Below are 13935 nucleotides of genomic sequence, written 5' to 3' on the forward strand. Positions count from 1 at the left end.
TATTCTTCCTCACCCTTCCCGATCTCCTCACTCCCTCCTGGGCCGGTTGTTGAGGCTCCTTCTCCCCCGCCGGCATAGACCGGGGGATAGGAGGCTGGGAAGCCATGCCGGCCTCCCAGTAAGCCTGCCTCTCCCTGGGGAGAAGAGAGGCAGACGACAACCCTCCTCCTGGAAGTGCTTGAGCTCCACAGACAGCTGCTACTCTCAGCACCACTCCTCCTGTTCTGTGTATATACACTGCACAGTACCACTCCTCTTGTATATATACACTGCACAGTACAGCTCCCCCTGTATATATACACTGCACAGTACAGCTCCTCCTGTATATATACACTGCACAGTACCACTCCTCCTGTATATATACACTGCACAGTACCACTCCTCCTGTCCTGTATATATACACTGCACAGTACCACTCCTCCTGTATATATACACTGCACAGTACAGCTCCCCCTGTATATATACACTGCATAGTACCGCTCCTCCTGTATATATACACAGCACAGTACCACTCCTCCTGTCCTGTATATATACACTGCACAGCACCACTCCTCCTATATATATACACTGCACAGCACCACTCCTCCTGTATATATACACTGCACAGTACAGCTCCCCCTGTATATATACACTGCACAGTACAGCTCCTCCTGTATATATACACTGCACAGTACCACTCCTCCTGTATATATACACTGCATAGTACCGCTCCTCCTGTATATATACACAGCACAGTACCACTCCTCCTGTCCTGTATATATACACTGCACAGCACCACTCCTCCTGTATATATACACTGCACAGAACAGCTCCCCCTGTATATATACACTGCACAGTACAGCTCCCCGTGTATATATACACTGCATAGTACCGCTCCTCCTGTATATATACACAGCACAGTACCACTCCTCCTGTCCTGTATATATACACTGCACAGCACCACTCCTCCTGTATATATACACTGCACAGTACAGCTCCCCCTGTATATATACACTGCACAGTACAGCTCCCCCTGTATATATACACTGCATAGTACCGCTCCTCCTGTATATATACACTGCACAGTACCACTCCTCCTGTCCTGTATATATACACTGCACAGTACCGCTCCTCCTGTATATATACACTGCACAGTACCACTCCTCCTGTCCTGTATATATACACTGCACAGTACCGCTCCTCCTGTCCTGTATATATACACTGCACAATACCACTCCTCCTGTATATATACACTGCACAGTACAGCTCCCCCTGTATATATACACTGCACAGTACAGCTCCCCCTGTATATATACACTGCATAGTACCGCTCCTCCTGTATATATACACTGCACAGTACCACTCCTCCTGTCCTGTATATATACACTGCACAGTACCGCTCCTCCTGTATATATACACTGCACAGTACCACTCCTCCTGTCCTGTATATATACACTGCACAGTACCGCTCCTCCTGTATATATACACTGCACAGTACCACTCCTCCTGTCCTGTATATATACACTGCACAGTACCACTCCTCCTGTCCTGTATATATACACTGCACAATACCACTCCTCCTGTCCTGTATATATACACTGCACAGTACCACTCCTCATGTCCTGTATATATACACTGCACAGTACCACTCCTCCTGTCCTGTATATATATACTGCACAGTACCGCTCCTCCTGTATATATACACTGCACAGTACCACTCCTCCTGTCCTGTATATATACACTGCACAGTACCGCTCCTCCTGTCCTGTATATATACACTGCACAGTACCACTCCTCCTGTCCTGTTTATATACACTGCACAGTACCACTCCTCCTGTCCTGTATATATACACTGCACAGTACCACTCCTCCTGTCCTGTATATATACACTGCACAGTACCGCTCCTCCTGTATATATACACTGCACAGTACCACTCCTCCTGTCCTGTATATATACACTGCACAGTACCACTCCTCCTGTATATATACACTGCACAGTACCACTCCTCCTGTCCTGTATATATACACTGCACAGTACCACTCCTCCTGTATATATACACTGCACAGTACCACTCCTCCTGTCCTGTATATATACACTGCACAGTACCGCTCCTCCTGTATATATACACTGCACAGTACAGCTCCTCCTGTATATATACACTGCACAGTACAGCTCCTCCTGTATATATACACTGCACAGTACAGCTCCTCCTGTATATATACACTGCACAGTACAGCTCCTCCTGTATATATACAGTGCACAGTACAGCTCCTCCTGTATATATACATTGCACAGTACCACTCCTCCTGTCCTGTATATATACACTGCACAGTACCACTCCTCCTGTCCTGTATATATACACTGCACAGTACCACTCCTCCTGTGCTGTATATATACACTGCACAGTACCACTCCTCCTGTCCTGTATATATACACCGCACAGTACAGCTCCTCCTGTATATATACACTGCACAGTACCACTCCTCCTGTATATATACATTGCACAGTGCTACTTCTCCTGTCCTGTATATATACACTGCACAGTACCACTCCCCCTGTCCTGTATATATACACTGCACAGTACCACTCCTCCTGTATATATACACTGCACAGTACCACTCCTCCTGTCCTGTATATATACACTGCACAGTACCACTCCTCCTGTATATATACACTGCACAGTACCACTCCTCCTGTCCTGTATATATACACTGCACAGTACCACTCCTCCTGTCCTGTATATATACACTGCACAGTACAGCTCCTCCTGTATATATACACTGCACAGTACACCTCCTCCTGTATATATACACTGCACAGTACAGCTCCTCCTGTATATATACACTGCACAGTACCACTCCTCCTGTCCTGTATATATACATTGCACAGTACCACTCCTCCTGTATATATACACTGCACAGTACCACTCCTCCTGTCCTGTATATATACACTGCACAGTACCACTCCTCCTGTCCTGTATATATACACTGCACAGTACCACTCCTCCTGTATATATACATTGCACAGTGCCACTTCTCCTGTCCTGTATATATACACTGCACAGTACCACTCCTCCTGTCCTGTATATATACACTGCACAGTACCACTCCTCCTGTATATATACACTGCACAGACCCACTCCTCCTGTCCTGTATATATACATTGCACAGTACCACTCCTCCTGTCCTGTATATATACACTGCACAGTACCACTCCTCCTGTCCTGTATATATACACTGCACAGTACCACTCCTCCTGTATATATACACTGCACAGTACCACTCCTCCTGTATATATACACTGCACAGTACCACTCCTCCTGTATATATACACTGCACAGTACAGCTCCTCCTGTATATATACACTGCACAGTACAGCTCCTCCTGTATATATACACTGCACAGCACCACTCCTCCTGTCCTGTATATATACACTGCACAGTACCACTCCTCCTGTATATATACACTGCACAGACCCACTCCTCCTGTCCTGTATATATACATTGCACAGTACCACTCCTCCTGTCCTGTATATATACAGTGCACAGTACCACTCCTCCTGTCCTGTATATATACACTGCACAGTACCACTCCTCCTGTATATATACACTGCACAGTACCACTCCTCCTGTATATATACACTGCACAGTACAGCTCCTCCTGTATATATACACTGCACAGTACCACTCCTCCTGTATATACAGTACATGACAGAACAATAATACATTACAGGACACCGAACATAAGAACAAAACAAGACAACAAATCACAGAAAATAGAAACAAAATAAATCACCGCAGGAATATATATATATATACAGGAAATAACTATTATAAAACCTATAAAACCCCCGGCCCAGCTTCATTCATACTACTATACACAACCCCACACAACGCTCACACCGTCCTATATACACATAAAACACCGTCCTATATACAAGATTATATACAATAAAACACTAAACCTCATATAACGTATATACAACCGGACACTAACACTAACCTACTGGTCCCACTGCCTGACCTTAGTCACCCCCTTACCGCACCTCATTCACACCACAGAAAACCAAAAATAACAATATATACAATAGTGACATGGACAATTTTAAACCTTTTTTTTTTATTTTTTTTTTTATATATATATATAAAACACAGACCTACACTAACTATCCCGCCACCCCTGATCCAGCTCTGGCCACAAAGTTCAGGATTACTCCGAGCTAGGATCAGGCCCCAAAGTTTTTCCCCAGGCGGGGCCTGGACCAGGCCAGATCAGTCCTCTTATCACCGCTGATGAAAACCCCCCCTCCAAATCCCCCACCCAACCTAACTAAAAACCCCTATTATACATTATATACAATATATACAGAACACAACCTACACACTCACCATCCAAGGCTCAAGTTCGATGCCGGCAAACCTTCTATTCAGGAGACAGAAATACAAAACAAAAATCTAGGGTGAAAAGACATCAGCCCACCACCAGGATATAGGAGTACTACCGGACTAAGGCACCCTGAAGGAAAAGCCCCTCCAGAGACGGGCCGCCCTCCGGGCACCCAGTCTTTCATACTCCAGAGAACGTACCTTCACCAGGTCACCTAGGATGTTCCTACAGACTTCATCTACATGGAGGATTTTACTCTGCGTCGAGACTAAAACTCGTGCGTTCCACGTGAAATACCTCACCACTGCGCTGACTATGAATAAAGTGTCTCGGTCCCTTCTCCCAAGGTCTCCGAACGCTCCATAGGCCCACCCGGCGTAGGACAGAGTAGCCAGCCGCGGCCAACCAATGGAAGCCCCCACCCTGTTGTACACCTCTGTATTAAAGGGACAATGAAGCAGGAAGTGCTCCATGCTTTCCAGCACGTTAGCACAAGCCTCACGGGGGCAATTCCTGTCCTCGGAGCTCCTGTACTTCAAATTGTCCCTCACATACAGCTTACCATGGAAGCAGCGCCAAGTCAAGTCCCAGTACTTCTCGGGAATCCTGGTAGAATTTAACAAACTCAACCCAACCTCCAGATCCCGACTTGGGCAGTCTTTGAGGGCCAATGGACTCTGAAAATGAGAAAGCAAGACCCTCATATCGAGGAGTTTCCTCGGGAGGGACCTCACCTCCCACATTCCCAGACCCCACCGGCGGATCATTTTCAGAACCGGGGTAACATAAGCCGGGAGATGCCCGTGTGGTGTGCGGAGATCCTTCACTCTTCCCCCTGTCTCCCATTCCTGGAAGAAAGGCTGAAACCATCCCTTGCAGGAGAATACCCACGGAGGAGCCCTCTCTTTCCAGAGGTTTGCCACGTTCACCTTCAAGAAAGTGTTCACTAGGAACACCACGGGGTTCACCATATTCAAACCCCCTAGTCTCCTCGTGCGGTAAGTGACCTCCCGCTTGACTAGGTTCAGTCTGTTCCCCCATAACATCTGGAAGAACAGACTGTAGACCCGTGTCCAGAGAGGCTCTGGCAAGACACAGACGCTGCCCAGGTAGATTAGCAAGGGGAGCAGGAAAGCTTTGCACAGGCCAACCCTTTCCCTCAGGGTCAAAGACCAACCCCTCCATTGGTCCACTCTTTGGGCGACACCTTTGATTCTGCCTTCCCAGTTTTCCGTGGGGTAATCACCCTGGCCGAATTCGATGCCCAGGACTTTGGCATGTTCTTGGGGTTCGGGGAGGGTGTCCGGAAGATCAAACCCGGGATCTCCGCCTCCCAGCCAGAGACTCTCACACTTATCCTGGCTGACCTTGGACCCGGATGCCTCAGAGTAGCGCTCCACTTCTGACATCACCGCTGCTGCCTCCTCTTGCGAAGAAACAAAGACGGTGACATCGTCCGCGTAGGCCACCACCCTCAGGATAGTCTCCGGCGCCGCCCCGCCCATCCGCACCCCCGCCAACGGTCTACAATCGATCCTTCTGAGGAAGGGATCGATCGCAAACGCGTAAAGCAAAGGGCTAAGAGGACAGCCCTGACGGACACCGGATCCTACCCCAAAAGGTCGTCCAATCCACCCATTCACCAGAGGGAAAGTCTCAGCCCCTGCATACAAGGTCTTAAGCCAGTCCACAAACCCTCCAGGCAGACCATACCTCAAAAGAGTGGACCAGAGGTACTCGTGGTTAACCCGATCAAAGGCTTTTGCCTGATCCAGGGTCAGCAAGAACCCCTTCCAGAGGCCCGCCCTGCCTTGCTCCACGGCCTCTCGGACACCTAGAACAGCACTAAAAGTGCTACGGCCAGGAACGCAACAGTGCTGAACCTCCGAAAGGAGCCGGGGTGCAAACTTCACCAGCCTGTTGAAAAGTATCTTAGCCAAAATCTTCCTGTCCACATTGAGAAGTGCTATGGGACGTAAGTTCTCAATGCGTGACGGATCCTTACCCTTTGACAAAATGATCAAAGCTGACCTCCTTAATGATCTCGGCAGAGTGCCCGAGGAGAGACACTCGTTAAACACCTGAGTCAAGAGGGGGACCAAAGAGTCCCTAAAGGTCCTAAAGAACTCGGATGTTAAGCCATCCGGACCTGGCGACTTTTTGGGCCTAAGCCCATCGATCGCCAGTCTCACTTCCTCTTCTTTGATCGCTTCTGCCAAATCGCCCAGCGAGAGGTCAGCCCCTGGCTCAGGAACAGATTCAGCCAGGAAAGCCGACATCCCGTCACGATCAAGCTCCCTCCTTCCCAAGAGGTGCGAGTAGTAGGAACTGACAACCTCCAAGATCCCTGATCTGGACCTTCTCAGGGACCCCGTACTGTCCACCAGCCCCGTCACTATCTTACTATTCACTGACATCTTACAGTTTCTGTAAGGGTCGGGCGAGCAGTACTTCCCGTAGTCCCTCTCGAAAACCAAAGATGCGTGCCTATCGTACTGACACCTCTTCAGCAAGGACTTCACTCTGGAGATCTCCTTGCGGCTACCTCCAGTCGAGACAAGATGCTCGAGTTTCCTCCTCAGGCTCTGATACAGGCGATCCCTGTTCAGGCTTCTGAGGTTTGAGAGCTGCCGGAAGAATCTCGCCACCCGATGTTTGAACATCTCCCACCACTCCGACTTAGTGTTACTTAGGCCCAGCAATGGTACCTGGCTCTGAAAGAATTCCTCAAAAGACCGTCTTACAGCTTCTTCCTCAAGGAGTGATGAATTCAGCTTCCAATAGCCTCTTCCCATCCGAGGAGTCTCTGTAACGTTGAGAGAAAACATAATCAAACAGTGATCGGAGAACTCCACCTCCACAACCGACAACGGCGAAGAGACGGCCTCCTCCTTCAAATAAAACCTATCTAGCCTAGACCTGCACTGACTACCTCTAAAAAAGGTGAATCCCGTGTCGCCCGGGTTGTGCCGGATGTGGACATCCACCAGGCGAGCCTCACTCACTATCCTGTTTAACGCGACGCAGTCATAAGCCAGCCGGTCTCCGGAACCTCCTCTATCACAGGATCTCGTGACATTGTTGAAATCCCCTCCGAAGACCACCTGCCGACTCGAAAATAAAAAAGGTTTGATCTTCAGGAAGAGACATTTGCGGTCCCACTTGGACTGGGAACCATAGATGTTAATGAGCCGAAGCTCTTGTCCCCCCATGGAGACATCTAGGATCAAGCATCTCCCCATTTCTAATTCGATCACTCGTCTGCATTCAACCGCTGCGGTCTTAAAAAGGACCGCCACCCCGCTATACGGCTCGGCCGCAAGAGACCAGTAGGAGGGCCCATGCCTCCACTCCCGCCTTGCTTTATGCAAGGTTGATATATCGGTCAACCTGGTCTCCTGCAAAAACAAAATGTCGGCGTCAAGTTGGCCGAGAAAATGAAAGGCCGTGTACCTTGCCACATCTGACTTTATGCTGCAAACATTAATAGTTGCCAGCGTCAACGGGGTGGGTGCCGCCATCATGATTGATTGAATTAGATAGCCTTTTTCTTCCCACCACTGACAGTCCCAACCTCTTCCTCTGATAATGACGGGTTTTTAGTGCGCTTAAGACAAACAGATTCATCCATTCTCTCCTTACATAGATTCTTGCCCTCATCTGGTGGTCCTGGGTTAGTCATCCCCCCAGAGGGCTTTGTATTTGCCCCCCGAGAGGAAGACCCAGCCATCTCCTGAGCCCCAACCACCTTGTCCGCAACCTCCGGCCCCGGGTCCCCACTTCCCCCCTCCAGAGGGAGGTCCTGGAGAGCCCCGAACCGGTTGGAGAGATCCACCAGAGGGGGGGCGGCTGAACCCTCCAATGGCGCCTGGATCACGGCCAGAGAGTCAGAGGGGTCGCACTCCAAAGAGGCAGCTCGAGACCTGGTCCCCCTCCTACCTCTGGCCGTTTTCCTGTTACCCTTTTTCTTTTTCTGTGACCACTCCCCCTCTCCCTCATCTAGACTGTCACCAGAAGAGGGTTCCTGGGAAGACGTGGCGTCCTCTCGCTCTTCCCTTTCAAGTCTCTTGACTTCCTCGCTCAATTCACTGTCTTTAGGATCCTCAGCTGCAAGTGAAGTACCTGGGTCAGAGTTTAGGGACATTACTCCCTGCCCCCTGTCCCCACGGCGCTTCTCCTGCCGCCTGATGGTGGATGGCGGCAGCTTGCTCCTCACCGGATCCCTGCCTCCCCCGCCCCTACTGGTCCCTTCACCGGCAAGATTAGTCCTGGCTTGCGCCTGTCCCACACTCGCCGCTTTCAGGACCGCATTGGCGAAGGAACGCGGACAGCGACTGAACGGGTGACCGAGGTCACCACACAAGTTACACCTAATCCTGCGACAGGCAGCAGCAAGATGACCGAGGTCCCCACACAGTGCGCATTTCTGGGTGGTACACTGCGCACTGAAGTGTGTGGGACTACCGCACCTGTGACAGACCTTAGGCTGCCCCCGGTAGAAAATCAAGATCCTATCCCTCCCCAAAAAGGTTGAGGAGGGGATATGGGTAACAGTGTTTCCCGAAACCTTCAATCTCACCATGAAGGTCCAGGCCCCTGACCAGATACCATGGTCATCCAGATTCTTTTCGGGAATATTGGTGACCTCTCCGTATCTACTCACCCAGGTGGTAATGTCCATACAGGAAAGCGACTCGTTACTAGTCAGAACGGTCACTTTCCTGACTGAATCTTGGCGAGTTATTGCCAGGGGAAAGAGACCATGCCATTCGGGGCGACTCCGAGCCAGCTCATGGCGAGACCAGAAAAGCTCAAGGCCCTCCGGTCTCACGAAGCTGACATCGAAGTAGGAGGTCCCATAGGGATGGATCAAGGCAAAGATGTCATATGCCGCAAAGCCCATCCCCAGCAGGAGCTCAACCACCTTCGACCTATCAGTACAGGCATCCTTGCTTACCCACTGGAGACGGACCACGTTCCTACGGTTACTCCTCTGCCCCGTTGTCGGCAGAGACCAGACAGTCTCTGCCCCTCTATCTCGGAAGGCTGAAAGACCATGTCTCTCTATCCAGAAAGACAGATCAACCTCCCTCCCCTCTACAGTGATGGAGCTCTCCCCTCTCCTCAGGGCGTCCAGGAGCTGCTGTTGCAAGTCACCATCCCCAGGGCCACCAGACGAGGGCGCACTACTACCCCCAGCACTGACAGCTTCTGAATAGCTTTGGGCTGAAGCCCCCGCCAATGCTGGGGGGGCAGCGGGACCAGCACCTACTTCCCCCCCACCAACACCAGTGCTGCTCCCACCATTCACTCCAGTACTATTCACACCATTCGCAGGACCATTACTCCCATCGTTCACTCCACTACTACTCACACCATTCGCAGGACCATTACTCCCACCATTCATTACACCACTACCCCCAACATTTGCTACACAACTCCCACCATTCCCACAACTCCCAGCATTCATTCCACCACTACCCCCACCATTTGCTACATCATCATTCACTGCACCACTACCCCCACCATTTGCTGCATCATCATTCACTGTACCACTAATTCCACCATTCCTACTACTCTCATCATCTGCTCCACCATTACTCTCACCATCTGCTCCACCATTACTCCCATCATTCACTGCACCACTATTTCTATTCTCTTTACTTGTCACCCCATTACCTCTGCTGTTCTCTGCACCTTCCACAGTCACCTCCATTCCTTCCTCCCTTGTGTCTGGTGTCTCTGCACTCACACCTGCTGGGCCGGGGGAGGGGAGCACTTCCAGAGACTCCTTTCCCTGCAGCACCACACCCGTTTCCCTTTGGTTGCTGCTGGCTTTCTGCAGGTCGTCTGCTGGAGCGCCCCGCCCCCCTACTGCAGCATTTTGGTCCTTGTTCTGGCCAGACTGTTTTCTCGGCACCTCTGCCCGCCCTGCACCCACAGACTTTGGGGTCTTAGTGTCCTTTTTGGGCGCTGGGGCACACTGCCCCCCTGTCGCAGCAGTGTGCCCAGTGTTCTTTGCTGATGTGTTTTTCACATCCTTCCCTGCCCCCCCAGCCCCGGTGATAACCGGCTTAGCCGCAGAGGGCAGGGTGGGAAACTCCACAGAACTCCCTATGTCCGGCGCTGTGAGTACCTCCACAGCCTCGCCCCCTGCACTGTTCCCCGCACAGATGGCAGCATCGCCGGACGTCCTCCTCCTCTCCCCACCTTGCCTCTGCCTCGAGCCCACTGCAGAGCCCGTGCCTTTAGGTTTGGTGGGGTTTAAACAGAAGGTGGCAGGTGCAACATCAGACATTGGTACATACTTATAACTCACCACCTCCTGTGCAGCTCCTCCGGTCTTCTTCTTCTTCCTCTTCCCTGTCTCCTCCACTGGTTTGTCCTCACCGAAGGAAAACCGCGTCAGGTCCACTGGAGACTCCAGCAGTCGGATCTCCCTCAGCAGTCCTCCTTCCTCCTCCTCCCCCGACACTCCAGCCTCTGCTGTGGGAGTCCTCTGCCCTGCAGGGAGACCACTTGAGCTCCGGCTCTGCCCCTCACTGGCTCCAGCAACTGAGACTCCAGTCACCTCTTCATCCTCCTCCTCCTCTTCACTAAGGACGCCGGCTGGCGGTTCTCCTGAGGTGTTTAACCCCTTCATTTCTGAGAACCGCCGCTGGTTCTTAAACCTCTCCAGGAAGGGACCTGCGCTTTTCTCAATCCCCTCCCGGAGGAGCACTAACCTGACCACCTCGTCTCTGAGGGCTTTAACCCTCTGGGAGGTCGCGGGTCTCTCCTTGTTGGACGCCCGGGTGTTCAGGACCCGGGCCTCCCTCAGCTCCTCTTTCAGCTGGGTTAGTGCTTTGCCGGCGTCCTCGTACTCTCGCAACGTGGCGACCACTCGGGAGGAGAAGGAACTTGTGGACTCGCTGGAGCTCATCTCCCCCAGGATCTTGCTGGGCTCTTGTTCCTGGGGCCTGGGGTGCCCCGGTCTCCCTCTCTGGGCTGGCGGTGAACAGTCTCGGGGTTGGAGCAGGTGGATGTATTCTTCCTCACCCTTCCCGATCTCCTCACTCCCTCCTGGGCCGGTTGTTGAGGCTCCTTCTCCCCCGCCGGCATAGACCGGGGGATAGGAGGCTGGGAAGCCATGCCGGCCTCCCAGTAAGCCTGCCTCTCCCTGGGGAGAAGAGAGGCAGACGACGACCCTCCTCCTGGAAGTGCTTGAGCTCCACAGACAGCTGCTACTCTCAGCACCACTCCTCCTGTTCTGTATATATACACTGCACAGTACCTCTCCTCCTGTCCTGTATATATACACTGCACAGTACCACTCCTCCTGTCCTGTATATATACACTGCACAGTACCACTCCTCCTGTATATATACACTGCACAGTACCACTCCTCCTGTATATATACACTGCACAGTACCACTCCTCCTGTATATATACACTGCACAGTACCACTCCTCCTGTATATATACACTGCACAGTACCACTCCTCCTGTATATATACACTGCACAGTACAGCTCCTCCTGTATATATACACTGCACAGTACAGCTCCCCCTGTATATATACACTGCACAGTACCACTCCTCCTGTATATATACACTGCACAGTACAGCTCCCCCTGTATATATACACTGCACAGTACCACTCCTCCTGTCCTGTATATATACACTGCACAGCACCACTCCTCCTGTCCTGTATATATACACTGCACAGTACCACTCCTCCTGTATATATACACTGCACAGTACCGCTCCTCCTGTATATATACACTGCACAGTATCGGTATTATTTGTGGCAGGCGCTGAGCACTTGAGGGAGTCCGGCGGGATCTTTTATTGTCTCAGGATATAGGAATGAGGATGCACCAACGTTTATTAGAAACACAGCAGTGATCTCACCGTCATTTCTCCATAAAAACATTAAACTGACGCAAGATACAAAATATCAGCAGAAAAGAAACCCTATAAAAGGTGTGGCGCTAGTGGCGAGGCCGCGGCTCGGGCTAGTTTAGGGGCCGCTGCTCGGGCTAGTTTAGGGGCCGCGGCTCGGGCCGGCACGGCGGCAGCAGTCCGTCTCTCAGCTGGAGGAGGTGGGGTAAGATGTGGCCGCTCGCCTCCGTGCGCTTCCTCACGTCGTTCTGTTGTCGCTTTCCAAAGCGAAGTCCAAAAGGGTTAAAGTTAAACTTACTCCTGGTGAGGCGCAGCCGGCATGAGATCTGCCCGTCCGCACCGCCGTCGTGGATGAAGTAACAAACATTGGGGTGATCGGAGAAACTCACAGCATCGGTGCTGCGGATCAGCTGATAAGACGTTCTCTTCACAGGAAAATGGCTGTCGGCGAAATCAACATCTGCAAAGAGAGAAGCAAAATCCACATCTGATACTGTTATATACTGCACACCCTGATATGGAGCACAGGAGTACAGCTGCACCATGGTGGATCAGGGCCATGGGGAGAAGAGCTGACAATCTCTTCCTCCCATTTACTCTACAACCCCCCGCTGTGGTGTGGCTCCTTTATGCGATGCGCCCCCCCCTCCTGTGATGCGGCCCCTTCCTGTGATGTGGCCCTCTCTTGTGATGCGGCCCCCTCTTGTGATGCGACCCCCTGCAGTGATGAGGCCCCTCCTGTTATGGGACTCCTTCCTGTGATGCGGCCCCCTTCTGTGATGCGGTCCTTCTTGTGATGCGGCCCCCTCCTGTGATGCGGCCCTCTATTGTGATGCGGGCCCCCTCTTGTGATGCGGCCCCTTGCAGTGATGAGACCCTCCTGTTATGGGGCCCCTTCCTGTGATGCAGCCCCTTCCTTTGATGCGCCCCCCCCCCCTCCTGTGATGCGGCCCCTTCCTGTGATGCGGCCCCCTGCAGTGATGCGGCCCCCTGCAGTGATGAGGCCCCTCCTGTTATGGGGCCCCTTCCTGTGATGCGGCCCCTCCTGTGATGTGGCCCTCTCTTGTGATGCGGCCCCCTCTTGTGATGCTGCCCCCCTGCAGTGATGAGGCCCCTCCTGTTATGGGGCCCCTTCCTGTGATGCGGCCCCCTCCTGTGATGCGGCCCTCTCTTGTGATGTGGCCCCTTCTTATGATGCTGCCTCCTGCAGTGATGAGGCCCCTCCTGATATGGAGCCCCTTCCTGTGATGCCCCCCCCCCTGCAGTGATGAGGCCCCTCCTGTTATGGGGCCCCTTCCTGAGATGCGGCCCCTTCCTGTGATGCTTCCCCTTCCTGTGATGCAGCCCCTTCCTGTGATGCGCCCCTCTCTCCTGTGATGCGGCCCCTTCCTGCGATGCGGCCTCCTTTTGATGCGTCCCCTCCTGTGATGCGGCCCCCTGCAGTGATGAGGCCCCTCCTCTTATGGGGCCCCTTCCTGTGATGCAGCCCCCTCTTGTGATGCGGCCCCCTCTTGCGATGAGGCCCCCTGCAGTGATGAGGCCCCTCCTGTTATGAGGCCCCTTCCTGTGATGCAGCCCCCTCTTGTGATGCAGCCCTCTCTTGTGATGAGGCCCCCTACAGTGATGAGGCCCCTCCTGTTATGGGGCCCCTTCCTGTGATGCGGCCCCCTCCTGTGGTGCGACCCCAT

The 13935-nt window shown here is 52.3% G+C and overlaps 1 protein-coding gene across 1 annotated transcript in view; it reads right to left on the reverse strand.

Moving 5' to 3' along the window:
• Window positions 1-12259: 12259 nt before the first annotated feature.
• Window positions 12260-13935, reverse strand: part of LOC141164098 (uncharacterized) — a 28665-nt gene continuing 26989 nt past the window's right edge. The window contains exon 4 of the mRNA XM_073649252.1: window positions 12260-12707. Within this exon, the coding sequence (XP_073505353.1) occupies window positions 12385-12707 (323 nt within the window). The 3' untranslated portion in view covers window positions 12260-12384. The remainder of the gene's footprint in view (window positions 12708-13935) is intronic.

Source organism: Phyllobates terribilis, unplaced genomic scaffold, assembly GCF_046119375.1.
Source record: "Phyllobates terribilis strain yellow unplaced genomic scaffold, ASM4611937v1 Scaffold_10__3_contigs__length_209671492, whole genome shotgun sequence".
Lineage (NCBI taxonomy): Eukaryota > Metazoa > Chordata > Amphibia > Anura > Dendrobatidae > Phyllobates > Phyllobates terribilis.